Source organism: Scyliorhinus canicula, chromosome 16 (genome assembly GCF_902713615.1).
Source record: "Scyliorhinus canicula chromosome 16, sScyCan1.1, whole genome shotgun sequence".
NCBI lineage: Eukaryota > Metazoa > Chordata > Chondrichthyes > Carcharhiniformes > Scyliorhinidae > Scyliorhinus > Scyliorhinus canicula.
The window spans coordinates 23,011,281-23,026,720 of NC_052161.1; the positions used below are offsets into that span (position 1 = coordinate 23,011,281).

A 15,440-nucleotide genomic window follows, 5' to 3' on the forward strand; every position below is an offset into this window, starting at 1 on the left:
CCCATCGATGGCCCCCTGGACCTGGGGCATCCCGCGATGGCAGTGAATCCTGCAGCCCCGGCATGTTGGTGGGCCTGGTCCATGTCGAAGATGATATAGTCAGATGCCCAGGCATACAGTCCATCATCACCACCCGGAGGCAACTGTGGGATGAAGAGGACAAAATGCCACATAGGTTCCTGCTCGAGCTCTGACATGACCCAGTGACGTCGAAATTTAGGACTGAAGTGACCTATACGGCCACCAGGAGTGGGTATCCTCCTCCTCCACAGGGTGCCATGTCCGCAAGGACTTGGCAGAGGTGCCACTGTCTCTCTGTTGAAAGGCTCCTTCTGTTGAAATGCAGCCTTCTGCAGCAAATGCTATCGATCAGCTCATGGAAGGATCAACGGCTCCTGTACATCCTGGCACATCGCTTGCCTCCCTTTCTGCCTCTCCTCAGTCTGATAGGAGGTCAGGTCATGAGGGTACGCAGTGACCTCCCACACATATGGCGCCACCTCCAGCATGCGTTGGTGCTGCCTCTTCTTTATTATGCCTGCCAGGGCTGCGACAAGCACACCGAGGGCAGCCTTCGCGGTATCAGCTACAGCAAACATTTTTGTGTCTGGAAGGAACTGGAGGAGAGAGACAAATGATCAGTTAGGTTTTCCATCCCAGGATCCTCATATCTCCCAAGCCACCCCACTCTTCGCATGACTGTTCCACCTTCTCTCAGAAACCATCCAAGCGAGCCAGTTGTGCTGGCAAACCTCGCTCTTCACACTCACCCTCGCCTAGATCAGGAGCTCTTAGAATACAAATCTCTGCCAGCAACATTAGGGAGGTTGTGCTCAGCTGTTCTCCGCTTGTCCAGACACATCCTTTGGCCGTGAGAAAGTCCTCTGTTGTGAAGCCCTGCTTTCCAGTATTTGATTGTTGGCAGCTATCTCATGGTGCTGACACTTTGAGTGTAGACATACTGTTCAGGAATCAAAGGTTGCAGGACATCCAGTCCACCAATCAGCCTATTAGACAGGACACCTGTTCCTTTGAGGAGGCACTTGAGAGTTCAGGGGCTGGATTCACCGAAGGTCCGCGCTGAAATCGCGAAACGCGATCGGCCGGAGATCGGCTCCAACGCCGAAATCGGCTTTGATTTCCAATTCTCCGAACTCCCCAACACGATGGAATTGCGAAGCCCGCTGCGCGGCCCGGAGAATCGCGTGAGGTGCCCTTACAACCGATTCTCCGGGGCGTTAGCGATTCAGCGCCAGTGTGCTGGCTGCTGCGGTGGCGAGAGGAGGTAGGCATTGGCTTGGGGGGACCATGGGCTCCTGAAACGGACACGGCCGTGGCTGCTGCTGGAGGGGGGGGGGGGGGGGGGGGGGGGGCAGGCTGAGCGGCCGGGGACCCCCTGCCATGACAGGACGGTGCCCACACAACGGACGCCATTACGGCAACCATGTTGATGGGCACCAACCCCGGGCGCTGGGTCAGCGCAGCTCATTCGTATTGGCACAATCCTTCATTCCCGGCATGTTCAAGGGACACCCCCCACCGGCTGCGATTATGGTTGCTGGCCGAGAGGGGTTACCCTTTGCGGTTGTGGCTAATGATGCCTATACGGAGGCCACAGAGCGATGCGGAGAACGCTACAATGACATATTGTGCGACCAGGAGTGTGCTGGAGAGGTGCTTTGGTGGTCCTGAAGATGCGCTTCAGGTGCTTGGACTGCTCTGGAGGGGCCCTCAGTATGAGTCAAGGAGGGTCGGCTGCGTCGTTGTGGTCTGCTGCGTCCTCCACAACATAGCCCAGCAGAGGAATGATGTGCTGGAGGAGGAGGAGCAAGGGCAGGTCTCTCCAGACGAGGAGAAGGGGGAGGGGAGAAGGACAATGTGGGGGACATGGTGACTGGACGTGGACGGGAGGCTGCACTGCGCCACCGGCAGGACCAGCGAGCACGGGACGCTTTGATCGTCGCACATTTTACCAAGTAGGGGTGGAGCTTGCTGTGCAGAGGCACGGTCACCACAATACCGCATCACCTCACCACCGACAATCCTCACCTCCCACAACACAAAAGAAACATACCTCCCCCATCACTGAACACACTCACCGCCCCCACCGCCGACCACCCTCATCGTCCAAACCACCGGAACGCCCGCATGCACACCACCCCTCCATTACACCTGCAGCACAATGAACAGGGGGCACAGGGTTGCCAGTGTCAGCGGGTCAGGTCCATTTGATGGAGGATGATGACAGTCCACTCTGCAATGAGCTCTGAGCTCCAGATCGTTAGACAATGTCTGACTCATGCCCACAGTGACACCCTCAACCTGGATGGGCCCTGCATGCGAGCTGGACACTCCACCACATGGCCCTGTCTTTTCGCTGGGGACGAGGTGATGGGGACGTTCGGGGGGGAGGGGGGAGGGTTTGGGGGCTGCGCGGCACACTCACCAGGGGTGTCTTCGATCAGCCCTCACCCACAGTGGCCCTCACGTCCCGCCCCAGCCCCGCACACATCAGACAGAGCACAGAGGTGGCTTTCATCAGTGATAACATGTGTTTAATGTGAACAGTTAAATACATGTGCCCAGCACCTATAACTGAACTTTGCCCTACATCCGTGCCAAATTACTGTCTATCTTTCTGGCCTTACGGGCCCGATCACTATGCCTTGCTGGAGGTGACTGCTGTGAGCCCTGCCCTGTGGCTACGGTCCCGCTGGCGCATGTTTCCTGGGGCGGCCTGGCCTGGATGGGCCCGGCTGCTCCTCGGATTCCTGGCTGGCATGGTGCCACCCTGTTCTGTCCGCTGTCCAACAGATGCACCAGGGACGGTAGGGATGGCCGGGGAGGGGGTTAGCAATCCGAGGTGCTGCGGTGTTCCGGGGCCTCCCCTTCAGGAGTCACAGGCCCCAGCACCTCCTCCACGCTCGGGGTGCCCAATGGGTTTCTCCATGGGATGGGGGTGTGAGTGGAGCCATCCCCCGAGGCCCCCAATCAGAGGGGTGCAGTGCTCTGACTGTGAGATGGGGCAGGTCTGGGAGGCTTCCAGCGTCCCGGATGGCTACATCTGCAGAAAGTGCACCGAACTGGGGCTCCGCACAGACCGCATGGTTCGGTTGGAGCAGCAGCTGGATGCACTTATGAGCATGCAGGTGGTAGAAAGCGTCCTAGGACTTCAGTGGCGGTGATGAGTGAGTGAACCGCACATTCGGTGGCTCTGACTCCGGTGGGATTTGAGGACCTGGTTCCCCGGTTTATCGGGACTGCGGAGCGCTGGAAAGATGGCCATGGAGGTGCTGAGGAACGGGCAGAGCGGCATGGAACCGCGGGAGAGCAGAAAGCAGCGAAAACGAGAAAGGAAAGGACAAAGGCAAGGTGCAGGAGAAGCTGACCCGGGAATAAAGATGGCGTTCCTACGGACCTCGGACACGGCGATCCAGCAAGCTCTGGAAAACATGCTGTAGGTGATATAAGACAGTTTTGAATAATTGAAGCGAGATAACTTGGACCCATCTTCAGAAGGCAGTGGATCAATTGAACCAGAGATTGGATGCCCAGGATGAAAAAGTTAAGGAGCTGGGGGAGGCGGTGGAGGAGCAGGCGGGCGCGCAGACGACGGCTGCACTAGAAGTCGATGGGTTGAAGGAGAGACAGAGAAGACTGCTGGACAGAGTAGAGGAGCTGGAAAATAGAGCCCGCAGACAAATTCTGAGGATCATCGGCCTCCCAGAAGGGGCAGAGGGAGCAGATGCCACAGCGTTTGTGGCTGACCTGTTGATGCAGCTGATGGGGGTGACGACTTTCTGCGATCGCCGGAGATGGAGGGGTCACATGGGGTACAGGCGAGGCAGATGCGTCCGGGGGGGGGGGGGGCCTACTGTGCCTGGACTGACAGTCAACTGTTTAGTGCTTTAATGGTGCCATGTGTTGTATTTTTGGCAGCTTTTGCCTATGGGGATTCCCTCTCGTATGCTCTTTTTTTTCTCCTTTTTTTTTTGCTGTTGTTGGTACCTTTCGTCGTGTTCTTTGGGTGTGTTGGAACCTTCATTGTAACATAAAGGTGGCCGGTAAGCAATGGGGATTAAAGATGTTGGTTGGGGGTTTTTATGTCCATGGTTTTTATGTTTGTTTTGGGTGGGGGATATACAGGTACTGTGTTACTGTGCTGCTATTTTATTAATGCTCAGAAGGGGATGTGGGTTGACACTTACCTGTGTACACAACTGGAAATGTATTGTACCCGGAGCAGCCTCACGGTGCTGTTTGATGTCTCCATCTCATTTGATCTTTTCCATTTTAGTGAGACTACTCCAGTGGGTCAGATTGGGGGATGGTGTGTTGATGAGTAGGGAGATGAGGTCGGGGAAACAATGGGAGTGAGACAAGTGGGCGCCGGAGGGATGTCACCGGGCTAGCAGATTGGCTAGTCAAGGGAGTCAGGTGGAGGGTGTGAATACAGCCAGTAGATGGCAGGGGTGGGGTTATCGGGAGATGTTGCTCGGGGGGAAGGAGGGGGAGGGGGGGGAAGTTATTCTGCTGACGTGGGAAAGGTCTGAAGTAGATAATGGAGAGGAGGTAGGGGGTGGAGACGGCCAAGGAGCGAGCCAAGAGCGGCGCGGCGCATGGGCCGGGCCCAAGAAAGGTTATGGCTGACCAGCATGGGGGGGGGGGGGGGGGGAGGAGCGGTGTGCGCCCCCCCCCCCCCCCCGGCTGATTACCTGGAATGTCAGAGGACTAAATGGGCCAGTCAAAAGGGCACATGTGTTTGCGTACTTGCGGGCTATAAAGGCGGACGTTTTTATATTACAGGAGACACATTTGAAAGTATCTGACCAGACTAGGCGAAGGAAGGGCTGGATCAGCCAGGTCTTCCACTCGGGCTTGGACTCTAAGTCCAGGGGGGTAGCAATTATGATCAATAAACGGGTTCAATTTGAGGTGGAGGGCGTAATCGCAGACGGCGGGGGCAGATTCCTTATGGTAGGGGCAAGCTAGAGGGGAGGAGAGTGGTGCTGGTGAACATATATGCTCCGAACTGGGACAACACTGACTTTATTAAAAGAGTGCTGGGGAAAATCCCAGACCAAAACTCACTCAAGTTGTTGATGAGGGGGCACTTTAATACGGTCCTCAACCCGGGGCTAGACCGGTCATGTCCCAGAACGGGTAGGCTCCCCGCAATGGCAAGGGAGCTGAAAGGATTCATGGAGCAAATGGGGGCAGTGGACCCATGGAGAGCCAGACAGCTGACGGGAAGGGGCTATTCGTTCTACTCGCATGTTCACAAAGTATATTCTAGGATTTATTTCTTTATCTTGAGCAGGGACTGTGTAGGGGAGGTAAAGAATACGGAATACTCGGCAATCACTATTTCGGACCATGCCCCACATTGGGTGGACCTGCAGGTCGGTGGGGCGAATTACCAACGCCCGCAATGGAGGTTAGACGTAGGATTGTTGTCGGAGGATGGGATATGTGAGAGACTGCGGAGGTGTATGCAAAATTACTTGCAGGTGAACGATACAGGGGAGGTTTCAGCAGCGACCCTGTGGGAGGCACTGAAGGCAATAGTAAGAGGGGAGCTGATCTCAATTCTGGCTCACAGGGATAGGGCGGACAGAGCAGAAATGGATAGATTAGTTAAGGAGATCCACCGGATAGACGAGGAACATGCGTGGTCTCCGGGGGAGGACCTACTCGGGGAAAGACAGAGACTGCAGGCAGAACTGGGGGTGCTATCCGCAAGTGGGGCCGTGGAACAACTTAGGAAGGCAAGGGGAGTGGTGTATGAGCATGGGGAGAAAGCCAGCAGATTGCTAGCACAGCAACTCAGGAAGAGGGAGGTGGCCAGGGAAATAAGTAGAGTGGTCGACGGGAAGGGGAGCAGAGTGGAGGACCCGCCAGGACTGAATAAGGTATTTCAGGACTTTAATAGTAAGCTTTACACTTCAGAACTCCCAGAGGAGCCGGAGGAGATGAAACGGTTCCTGGACGGACTAACCTTCCCAAAAGTAGGCGGGGGGCTAGTGGACGGGCTGGGGGCCCCGATTAGAGCGGAGGAGGTACTGGAGGGCCTAAAGGCCATGCAGTCGGGGAAATCCCGGGACCGGATGGATACCCAGTAGAGTTTTACAAAACGTTCTCGGAGATAGTGGGACCGGTCCTGACCAGGGTTTTTAATTAGGCGAGGGACAGAGGGACTCTGCCTCTGACGATGTCGCAAGCCACCATCTCGCTGATATTAAAGCGGGAAAAGGACCCGGAATCCTGCGGGCCACACAGGCCAGTCTCCCTGATTAATATGGACGCCAAGCTCCTGGTTAAGGTCCTGGCGATTAGAATTGAGGATTGCGTACTGGAGGTGATTGGGGACGACCAAACAGGGTTTGTTAAACGCAGGCAGCTGACAGCCAACGTGAGAAGATTGCTTAATGTGATTGTGATGCCCCAACAGGCAAGGAGGTGGAGGTAGTGGTGGCAATGGACGCTGAGAAGGCCTTTGACTGGGTGGAGTGGGACTATCTGTGGGAGGTACTCGTACGGTTTGGATTCGGAGAGGGACTGGTAAACTGGGTCAGGCTATTGTACCAGGGCCCAAAAGCTAGCGTAAGGACGAATAGGATAATGTCAGACTACATTGCGGGACTAGACAGGGATGCCCACTCTCCCTGTTGCTGTTCGTGCTGGCCATAGAACCGTTGGCGATTGCGTTGAGAGCTGCAAAGGGGAGGAAGGTAATGACATTGGGGGGGGGGTGATGGAGCACAGGGTCTCCCTCTATGCGGATGACCTGCTCCTGTACGTGTCGGACCCACTGCCACTGGCCGGGATGGAAAATATGCTGGAAAAATTGAGGAAGTTTGGCCAGTTCTCAGGGTACAAATTAAATATGGCCAAGAGTGAGATGTTTGTAATGCAGGCAAGGGGCCAGGAGAGTAGGCTGAAGGAGCTGCTGTTTAGGCTGGTTGGGGGAAGTTTCCGGTACTTGGTGATACAGGTGGCACGGGATTGGGGCAGGTTACATAAGTTAAATTTGACTACAGTGGTGGAACAAATGAAGAGGGAGTTTCAGAGATGGGATGCACTCCCGCTATCACTTGCGGGGAGAGTGCAGACGGTAAAGATGACAATCCTCCCTAGATTCCTGTTCATTTTTCAGTGCCTCCCGATCTTTATCCCATGGTCCTTCTTCAAAAGGACCGGCAAAATCATCATGAACTTTGGCTGGGCGGGAAAATCCCCGTGGGTGAGGAAGGCGATGCTTGAAAGGAGCCGCAGCGAGTGGGGACTGGCATTGCCGAATCTGATCAACTACTACTGGGCGGCTAACATAGCCATGATAAGGAAATGGATGGTGAGCACGGGGTCTATCTGGGAGCGGGTGGAGGCGGCTTCGTGCAGGGGCACCAGTTTAGCAGCCCTGGTCACGGCTCCACTACTGCTTGCGCCGGCCAGGTACTCCACCAGCCCAGTAGTGGGGGTGGCCCTGCGGATTTGGGGCCAGAGGAGGAAGCATGTCGGGGAGGTGGGTGCGTCGTCTGGGCTCCAATTTGTGATAACCATCGATTCGCCCCCGGGAACATGGATGGAGGATTTCGAACATGGTGGCAGGCGGGGGTGAGGAGGATGGGTGATATGTTCCTGGAGGGGAACTTTGCGAGTTTGAGGGAGTTGGAAGAGAAAGCTGGGCTGGAAAGAGGAAATTACTTTAGGTACTTGCAGGTGCAAGACTTTGTACGCAGACAGGTCCCATCCTTCCCACGCCTCCCGCCAATAGGGATTCAGGACAGAATAGTCTCTAGAGGAGAAGGAGGAGAGGGTAGATATTTACAACGTGCTCATGAAGGGGGAAGAGTCCCAGACGGAGGAGCTGAAACTCAAATGGGTGGAGAAACTCGATGGGGAGATGGAGGACGGGGTATGGGCGGAAGCCCTGAGCAGGGGAAACTCAACCGCAACATGTGCCAGGCTCTGCCTGATTCAGTTTAAGGTCATTCACCGGGCCCACATGACGGTGGCTCGGATGAGCAAATTCTTTGGGGTAGAGGACAAGTGCACTAGATGCGCGGGAGGACCAGATAACCACGTTCACATGTTTTGGGCATGCCCTAAGCTTAGGGGGTACTAGGAGGGATTTACGGGGGTCATGTCCCGGGTGCTCAAAACGAAGGTGGTGATGAGTCCAGAGGTGGCAATTTACGGTGTTTCGGAAGATCTGGGAGTCCAGGAGGAGAAAGAGGTTGATGTTCTAGCCTTTGCTTCCCTGATAGCCCGGCGATGAATACTGCTGGCATGGAGGGACTCAAAACCCCCGATGACCGAACTATGGCTTTCGGACATGTCACGTTTTCTGGGTATGGAAAAAATCAAGTTCGCCTTGAGGGGATCTGTATTGCAGTTCGCCCGAAGGTGGCAACCATTCATCGCCTTCTTCGTAGGAGAGTGAACGTCAGCAGGGCGGTGGGGGGAGAGGGGGGCGGGGGGGAAAATTAGAGGAGAGTAGGAGGGATAAATAGGCGGGTAGTGTCTGTGGGAGAGGAGCGGGTATGTGCATTATGGTTTTGTTGAAGTGTTGGTTTTCCGTTGATGTTTGCATATTTCTGTAATCTGTAACTGTTTACAATGCCAAAAAATACCTCAATAAAATTGTTTGTTAAAAAAAAAGAAAGCATCCTAGATAGCAGTTATATAGATGCGCTCACAACCAAGGTGCAGGCAGAGAGATGGGTAACCACCAGAAGGGGCAGGCAGTCAGTGCAGGAATCCCTGTGGTTATCCCCCTCTCGAACAGGTATACCATTTTGGATACTGTTGGGAGGAATTGCCTATCAGGGAAAAACAGCATCAGCCAGAGCAGTGGCACCGTGGCTGGCTCTGATTTTCAGCAGGGAAGTCAAAGCGCAGAAGAGCAATAGTCATAGGGGACTCTATAGTCAGGGGCACAGATAGGCACTTCTGTGGACGTGAAAGAGACTCCAGGTATGTTGCCTTCCTGATGCCAGAGCATAGAGCATAGAGAAATACAGCACATAATAGGCCCTTCGACCCACGATGTTGTGCCGAACTTTTGTCCTAGGTTGATCATAGATCATAGAATTTTGGACACTAAGGGCAATTTATCGTGGCCAATCCACCCAACCTGCACATCTTTGGACTGTGGGAGGAAACCGGAGCATCCGGAGGAAACCCACGCACACGGGGAGGATGTAAATCCAGGATCCAGGATGTCTCAGAACGGGTAGCAGCCATCCTGAAGGGGGAGGGCAAACAGACAGAAGTCGTGGTACATATTGGTACTAACGACATAGGCAGGAAGGGGGATGCGGTCCTGCAGCAGGAGTTCAGGGAGCTAGGCAGAAAGTTAAAACACAGGACCTCGAGGGTTGTAATCTTAGGATTATTCCCTGTGCCATGTGCTAGTGAGGCTAGAAATAGGAAGATAGAGCAGTTAAACAAATGGCTAAACAGCTGGTGTAGGAGGGAAGGTTTCAGTTATCTGGACCCCTGGGAGCTCTTCCGGGGCAGGTATGACCTGTATGAGAAGGACGGGTTGCATCTAAACAAGAGCAATAGGTCAGAAGGTGAAAAAATTGAGGGATAACTAGGGAATAGGACTAGTATGGCTCTGAGGAAGAACAGACAGGGAGATGTTGCTGAAAATACCGGGATTGGTGGCCTGAAGTGCATATGTTTTAATGCAAGAAGTATAACACGTAGGGCAGATGAACTTCGAGCTTGGATTAGTACTTGGAACTATGATGTTGTAGCCATTACAGAGAACTGGTTGAGGGAAGGAAAGGATTGGCAGCTAAATCTTCCAGGATTTAGATGTTTCAGGCTGAATAGAGGGGGATGTAAAAGGGGTGGAGGAGTTGCGCTATTGGTTAGGGAGAATATCAAAGCTGTACTGCAGGAGGACACCTCAGAGGACAGGGAGGCTATATGGGTACAGATCAGGAATAAGAAGTGTATAGTCACAATGTTGGGGCTTTACTACAGGCCTCCCAAGAGCCAGCGGGAGATAGAGGAACAGATAGGTGGACAGATTTTGGAAAGGAGCAAAAGCAACAGGGTTGTTGTGATGAAAGCCTTTAACTTCCCCAATATTGACTGGGACTCATTTAGTGCTAGGGGGTTAGATGGGTCCGGGTTTGTAAGGAGCATCCAGGAGGGCTTCTTAAAACAATATGTAGATAATCCAACTAGGGAGGGACTGTACTGGACCAGGCATTGGGGAATGAGCCCGGCCAGGTGATAGAAGTTTCAGCAGGGGAGCATTTCGGGAACAGTGACCGCAATTCAGTAAGTTTTAAAGTGCTGGTGGACAAGGATAAGAGTGGTCCTGGGGTGAATGTGCTAAATTGGGAGAAGGCTAATTATAACAATATTAGGCGGGATCTGAAGAACATAGATTGGGGGTGGATGGTCGAGGGTAAATCAACATCTGACCTGAGGGAGACTTTCAAATGTCAGTTGAAAGGAATTCAGGACCGGCATATTCCTGTGAGGAAGAAGGATAAAAAAGGCAAATTTCGGGAACCCTGGATAACTGGAGCTATTTTAGGCCTCGTCAAAAGAAAAAGGAGACATTTGTCAGGGTTAGAAGGCTGGGAACAGAAAAAGCCTGTTTGGAATATAAGGAAAGTAGGAAGGAACTTAAGCAAGGAGTCAGGAGGGCTAAAAGGGGTCACGAAAAGTCATTGGCAAATAAGGTTAAGGAAAATCCCACGGCATTTTACACATATATAAAAAGCAAGAGGGTAGCCTGGGAAAGGGTTGGCCCACTGAAGGACAGTGGGGGAAATCTATGTGTGGAGCCAGAGGAAATGCGCGAGGTACTAAATGAGTACTTTGCATCAGTATTCACCAAAAAGAAGGAATTGATGGATGTTGAATCTGGAGAAGGGTGTGTAGATAACCTGGGTCACATTGAGATCCAAAAAGACGAGATGTTGGGTGTCGTGAAAAATATTAAGGTGGATAAGTCCCCAGGGTCTGATGGGACCTACCCCAGAATACTGAAAGAGGCAAGAGAGGAAATTGCTGAGGCCTTGACAGAAATCTTTGGATCCTCACTATCTTCAGGTGTTAGAACATAGAACAGTACAGCACAGAACAGGCCCTTCGGCCCTCGATGTTGTGCCGAGCCATGATCACCCTACTCAAACCCACGTATCCACCCTATACCCGTAACCCAACAACTCCCCCCCTTAACCTTACTTTTTAGGACACTACGGGCAATTTAGCGTGGCCAATCCACCTAACCCGCACATCTTTGATTTGTTCAAGAAGGGTAGCAAAGATAATCCAGGGACCTACAGGCTGGTGAGCCTTACGTCAGTAGTAGAGAAACTACTGGAGAGAATTCCTCAAGACAGGATCCACTCCCATTTGGAAGCAAGTGGATGTATTAGGGAGAGGCAACATGGTTTTGTGAAGGTGAGGTCATGTCTCACTAACTTGATAGTCTATATGGACTTCAGTAAGGCCTTTGACAAGGTCCCTCATGGCAGACTGGTACAAAAGGTGAAGTCACATGGGATCAGTGGTGAGCTGGCAAGATGGATACAGAACTGGCTAGGTCATAGAAGGCAGAGAGTAGCAATGGAAGGGTGCATTTCTTATTGGAGGGCTGTGACTAGTGGTGTTCCGCGGGGATCAGTGCTGGGACCTTTGCTGTTCATAGTATACATAAATGATTTGGAAAAAATGTGACTGGTCTGATTTGTAAGTTTGCTGATGACACAAAGGTTGGTAGAATTGCGGATAGCAATGAGGACTGTCAGAGGATACAGCAGGATTTAGATCATCTGGAGACTTGGACGGAGAGGTGAGCAGCATGGTCAAGGCAGAGTTGGAGGGCCGAAGGGCCTGTTCCTCTGCTGTATTTTTCTTTGTTCTTTATTTCCAGATTGCCTTCCTCTTTGAGGCCTGGGTTCCCCTGGGGAGACAGGGTCCTATTTTTCGCGAGGCAGCTCTGTTCTGCCTCTGGTATCCTTCTTGCGAAGATGTATGGTACTATACCTTGTCCGCGTTTCTTGGCTAATCCTGGTGCTCCTCTCTTTTCTAGGTTTCTTTGCCTCCTTGGGTAAAACGGGCATTTGCGACAAGCTCTGATTTGGTACAATGTGTCTCAGTGAGTTGCCTTTGTTTTTTTAATGTGGGAGAGGATCGTAACCCTTCCAAGACGCCCATATGGTGGATGTTTTGCGATTCTTCTTCTCCTGATTGGTAGTGTCCTTAGTGGACGATGGTGTAAATTTTCTAGTGTTGATGAGGCCAGAGCAGTTCCTCTGATGCAGCTGGAGAAAAATGAGGTTTCTTGTGTAGCTAGTCTTAGCCTGGTGTGGGTATCCTTGGTTTAATGGCTCCTGTATACGAGAGTGTACAACGCCAAGTCATGTCTTGTATTGAGGGCCGTATCCTATTGTTCCCCTTTGCTTTGGATCATAGAAATCACAGAATACCTACAGTTCAGAAGGAGGCTATTCAGCCCATCGAATCTGCATGACGCTCTAAAAGTGCACCATCCCCAGGCCCCCACCCTATCCTCTGCCACTCCGCCTAACTCGCCATCCCTGGACACTAAAGGCAATTTAGCAATCTGCCTAACCTGCACATCTTTGGATTGTGGGAGGAAACCGGAGCACCCGAAAGAAATCCCCGCAGGAATCCACGCAGACCCAGAGAGGCCGGGTTTAAACTTGTCTCCCTGGCACTGTGGAGCAGCAGTGCTAACCATTGTTCCTTCTTAGACTGAGTCTTTGGAGGTTTTGAATGTGCAGCTTTTTTCCTTTTTCTTTCCGTTTTGGTGGAGTCGTGCGCTATCGTGCTGTGGGCTCGTAGCTAGATCTTGGATCCTGTTATCCTCAGATCCTCTACTCTTGGTAGTATCTTTTTATCCTATCATTGTCTGTGTGATGGAGACGCCAACCACAATGATTACAATCAGAACCAATTGTATGAATATTTGCTGGTCTTCTCTGTTTAAATGTGTGGAATGATGATCGTTCTGCACTGTGCTGAATTACGGGGATTTGTTACGTCTTCTGGTTATATGTAAAATATCCTCTGAGAACTAAGGTTTTTATGAATTTTTTTTATTTTTCTCTTTACTTTGGGATTAAAGGATCGTTACCTGCTTCCTACAACGAAAGGTACAGATATGTCTTAAATCCGAGAAAAATACATCATTATGTGATTTTGATCCCTCTGGTATGAATGAATTGAGGGACAACAGTACGTGCCACGAAAATTCTATCCTATATTTTCATTGGCTGTATGAGCAGTCACTGCCTGCGAAGATGTGTATCATTTTATATGTCTTCATGGCTTTATCCTCTTCGCCCTTATTCTCTAGTTTATTTGTGGGTACATATGGAGGCACCAGGTTTAATAATTAAGGAGAACCAACTGTGTTTTTGTTCTCCTATCTTTTTCTGTACTCATGTATGCTGAGGCACCTATGCTGTGCTTTACCGATCCTGAAGATTTGCTGTATTATTTGTAAAAATGTAAAAGTCTCATCAAAACACATATTTAAAAAAAGTTCAAACTGCCTTTGATGCTGAGTCTATCCTCCGTGGCTAGAGGCTGCTGATGACTGGGGAAAGGGATAGTTGCTTGGCTGAGGCAGACTACAGCCCAGCCACTTTTGCCTTTCCCCTCTTCTTTTCGCATACCATCCTCCATTGAAATCTCCTCTACCACACCTTCCACTCCCATGAATATCCACACCTCACTGCCCATCCGCACTTCCCACCCTCCTCCTTCACCACTCCCCTCCAACCCTTCTCAGTCCCCTCCCTCCTATCACCTCCCCCTCCACCCTCAACTCCCTCTCACATGCCCCATTCCAGCCATTTTCTCCCTTCTCCTCCACCTCTCCCTTGCTCCTCCTCTCCCCTTCTCCCAATCCAGCTTCTCCCCCTCCCCCTTTCCCTGCTCCATCCTTCTTCTGCTCCTCACACCTCCCCCTTCCTTCACATCCTTCCCTCCCCCACCCCTCTTACCTCCACCTCCTCCCCTTCCTCCTCATTCTCCTTCCTCCCAGCACCTTCCTTCCACATCCCCTCCCCCTCCACCACCCTTCCCCTCACCTTCTATCTCCTTCCTCTTCTCTACCCACCCTGTTCCCCATCCAACCTCTCTGCCTCTTCCCCTCCATCATACCCCTCCTTCGCAAATCTACCTCCTCTCTTACCCTCTCCCTCTCCTTTCCTCCCTCTCCCCTCACACTTCCCGCTCCTCCACTTTTACCTCGCTCTCCCCTCCTTCATCTCGCTCTTCTCTTCACATCACCCTCTGGCATCTCCTCTTCACCCTACCCCGCCGCCCCTTACTCACCCCTCCCCACCCTCCCTCTCTACTCGCCTGCCCCCCTCCTCCCATCTGCCCACGCCACCTCCTTCTCCAACACCCTCCTCCCTTCCTCCTCCTCCTCTCCCCAACCTCATCCCCCTCCCTCCTCTTTACATCCTCTTACTCCATTTCCCTCATCTTCTCCCTCTCCTCCTTCCTCCCCTCCTCCTCCTTATGTCCTTCCTCCCACTTCCTCTTCCCCGCCACCTCCTCAGCCCTTGGCTCTCCTCCCCACCTCCTCCCTCTGCTCTCCTCCATCCTCCCTTTCTTCCCACTCTCCTCCCCGCCCCCTCTCGGATGAATGTGGTTCGGGGCTCATTCGAAAGCTTAACTTACCGCCTTGGATAAAGTGTCTATTTTCTAAAGCTTTCTGTTCCGTTACAAGGATTTCTTCGAATAAATTGTCGAGACTCATCTCCGGTGACTTAAAGTTGGTTCCGAGCGACGGGCCCGGCGGAACTGCTCGAGCACCCGGCGGCAACCGTTAGGAAGCAACCGCCATCCGCACGCGGCCCAGGGTTTGCGCGGGAACCCGCCGGGCCAGTGGTTGCGCTCAGCACAATTGGCAATGACAGTGAACTTTCTTCACAAGAGTGCCTGTAATCAAATAAAAATTTGCTTCCTCTTTTTAGAGGGGCACAGCTGCTAAGGAACTGAACTATGGAATAAAGGAAACTTATAAAATGAATGCATCTGGTCTGCCCTTCAGCCTCTGCAGTGCTCACACTTCACAAAGAAAGGACCAGAGAACACCATTGTGGTAAATGTTTGATTTCTGCCCCTGGTGATCTGTATTCAAGGTCAATTTTAAAAATCTAGTGTTTCATGAGATGCGGGCGTCGCTGGCAAGGCCAACATATGCCATCCTTAATTGTCCTTGAACTTACAGGTTTGTTGGCCATTTCTGAAAGTGGTTAAGAGTCAACCACATGGGGATTTCTGGTGGCAACATATAAAAGGAGGTCGAACATAAGGTAGCTCCCGCTAGAGTCCTTGGTTTTTTCACCTTTTCACCCGGTTCCCAGGGATAAAAGATGGACAGATTTGTACCATTTGAGAGCTTTTTGTGTGAGGATGTCAAA

General features: G+C 52.1%; 1 protein-coding gene across 2 annotated transcripts in view; it reads right to left on the bottom strand.

Moving 5' to 3' along the window:
- Positions 1-14,776, bottom strand: part of ccdc172 (coiled-coil domain containing 172) — a 116,600-nt gene extending 101,824 nt beyond the window's left edge. For both annotated transcript variants that reach the window (XM_038773596.1, XM_038773597.1), the window contains exon 1: positions 14,695-14,776. In XM_038773596.1, coding sequence (XP_038629524.1) covers positions 14,695-14,773 — 79 coding nt within the window. In that variant the 5' untranslated portion in view covers positions 14,774-14,776. The remainder of the gene's footprint in view (positions 1-14,694) is intronic.
- Between the last annotated feature and the right edge of the window lie 664 nt (positions 14,777-15,440).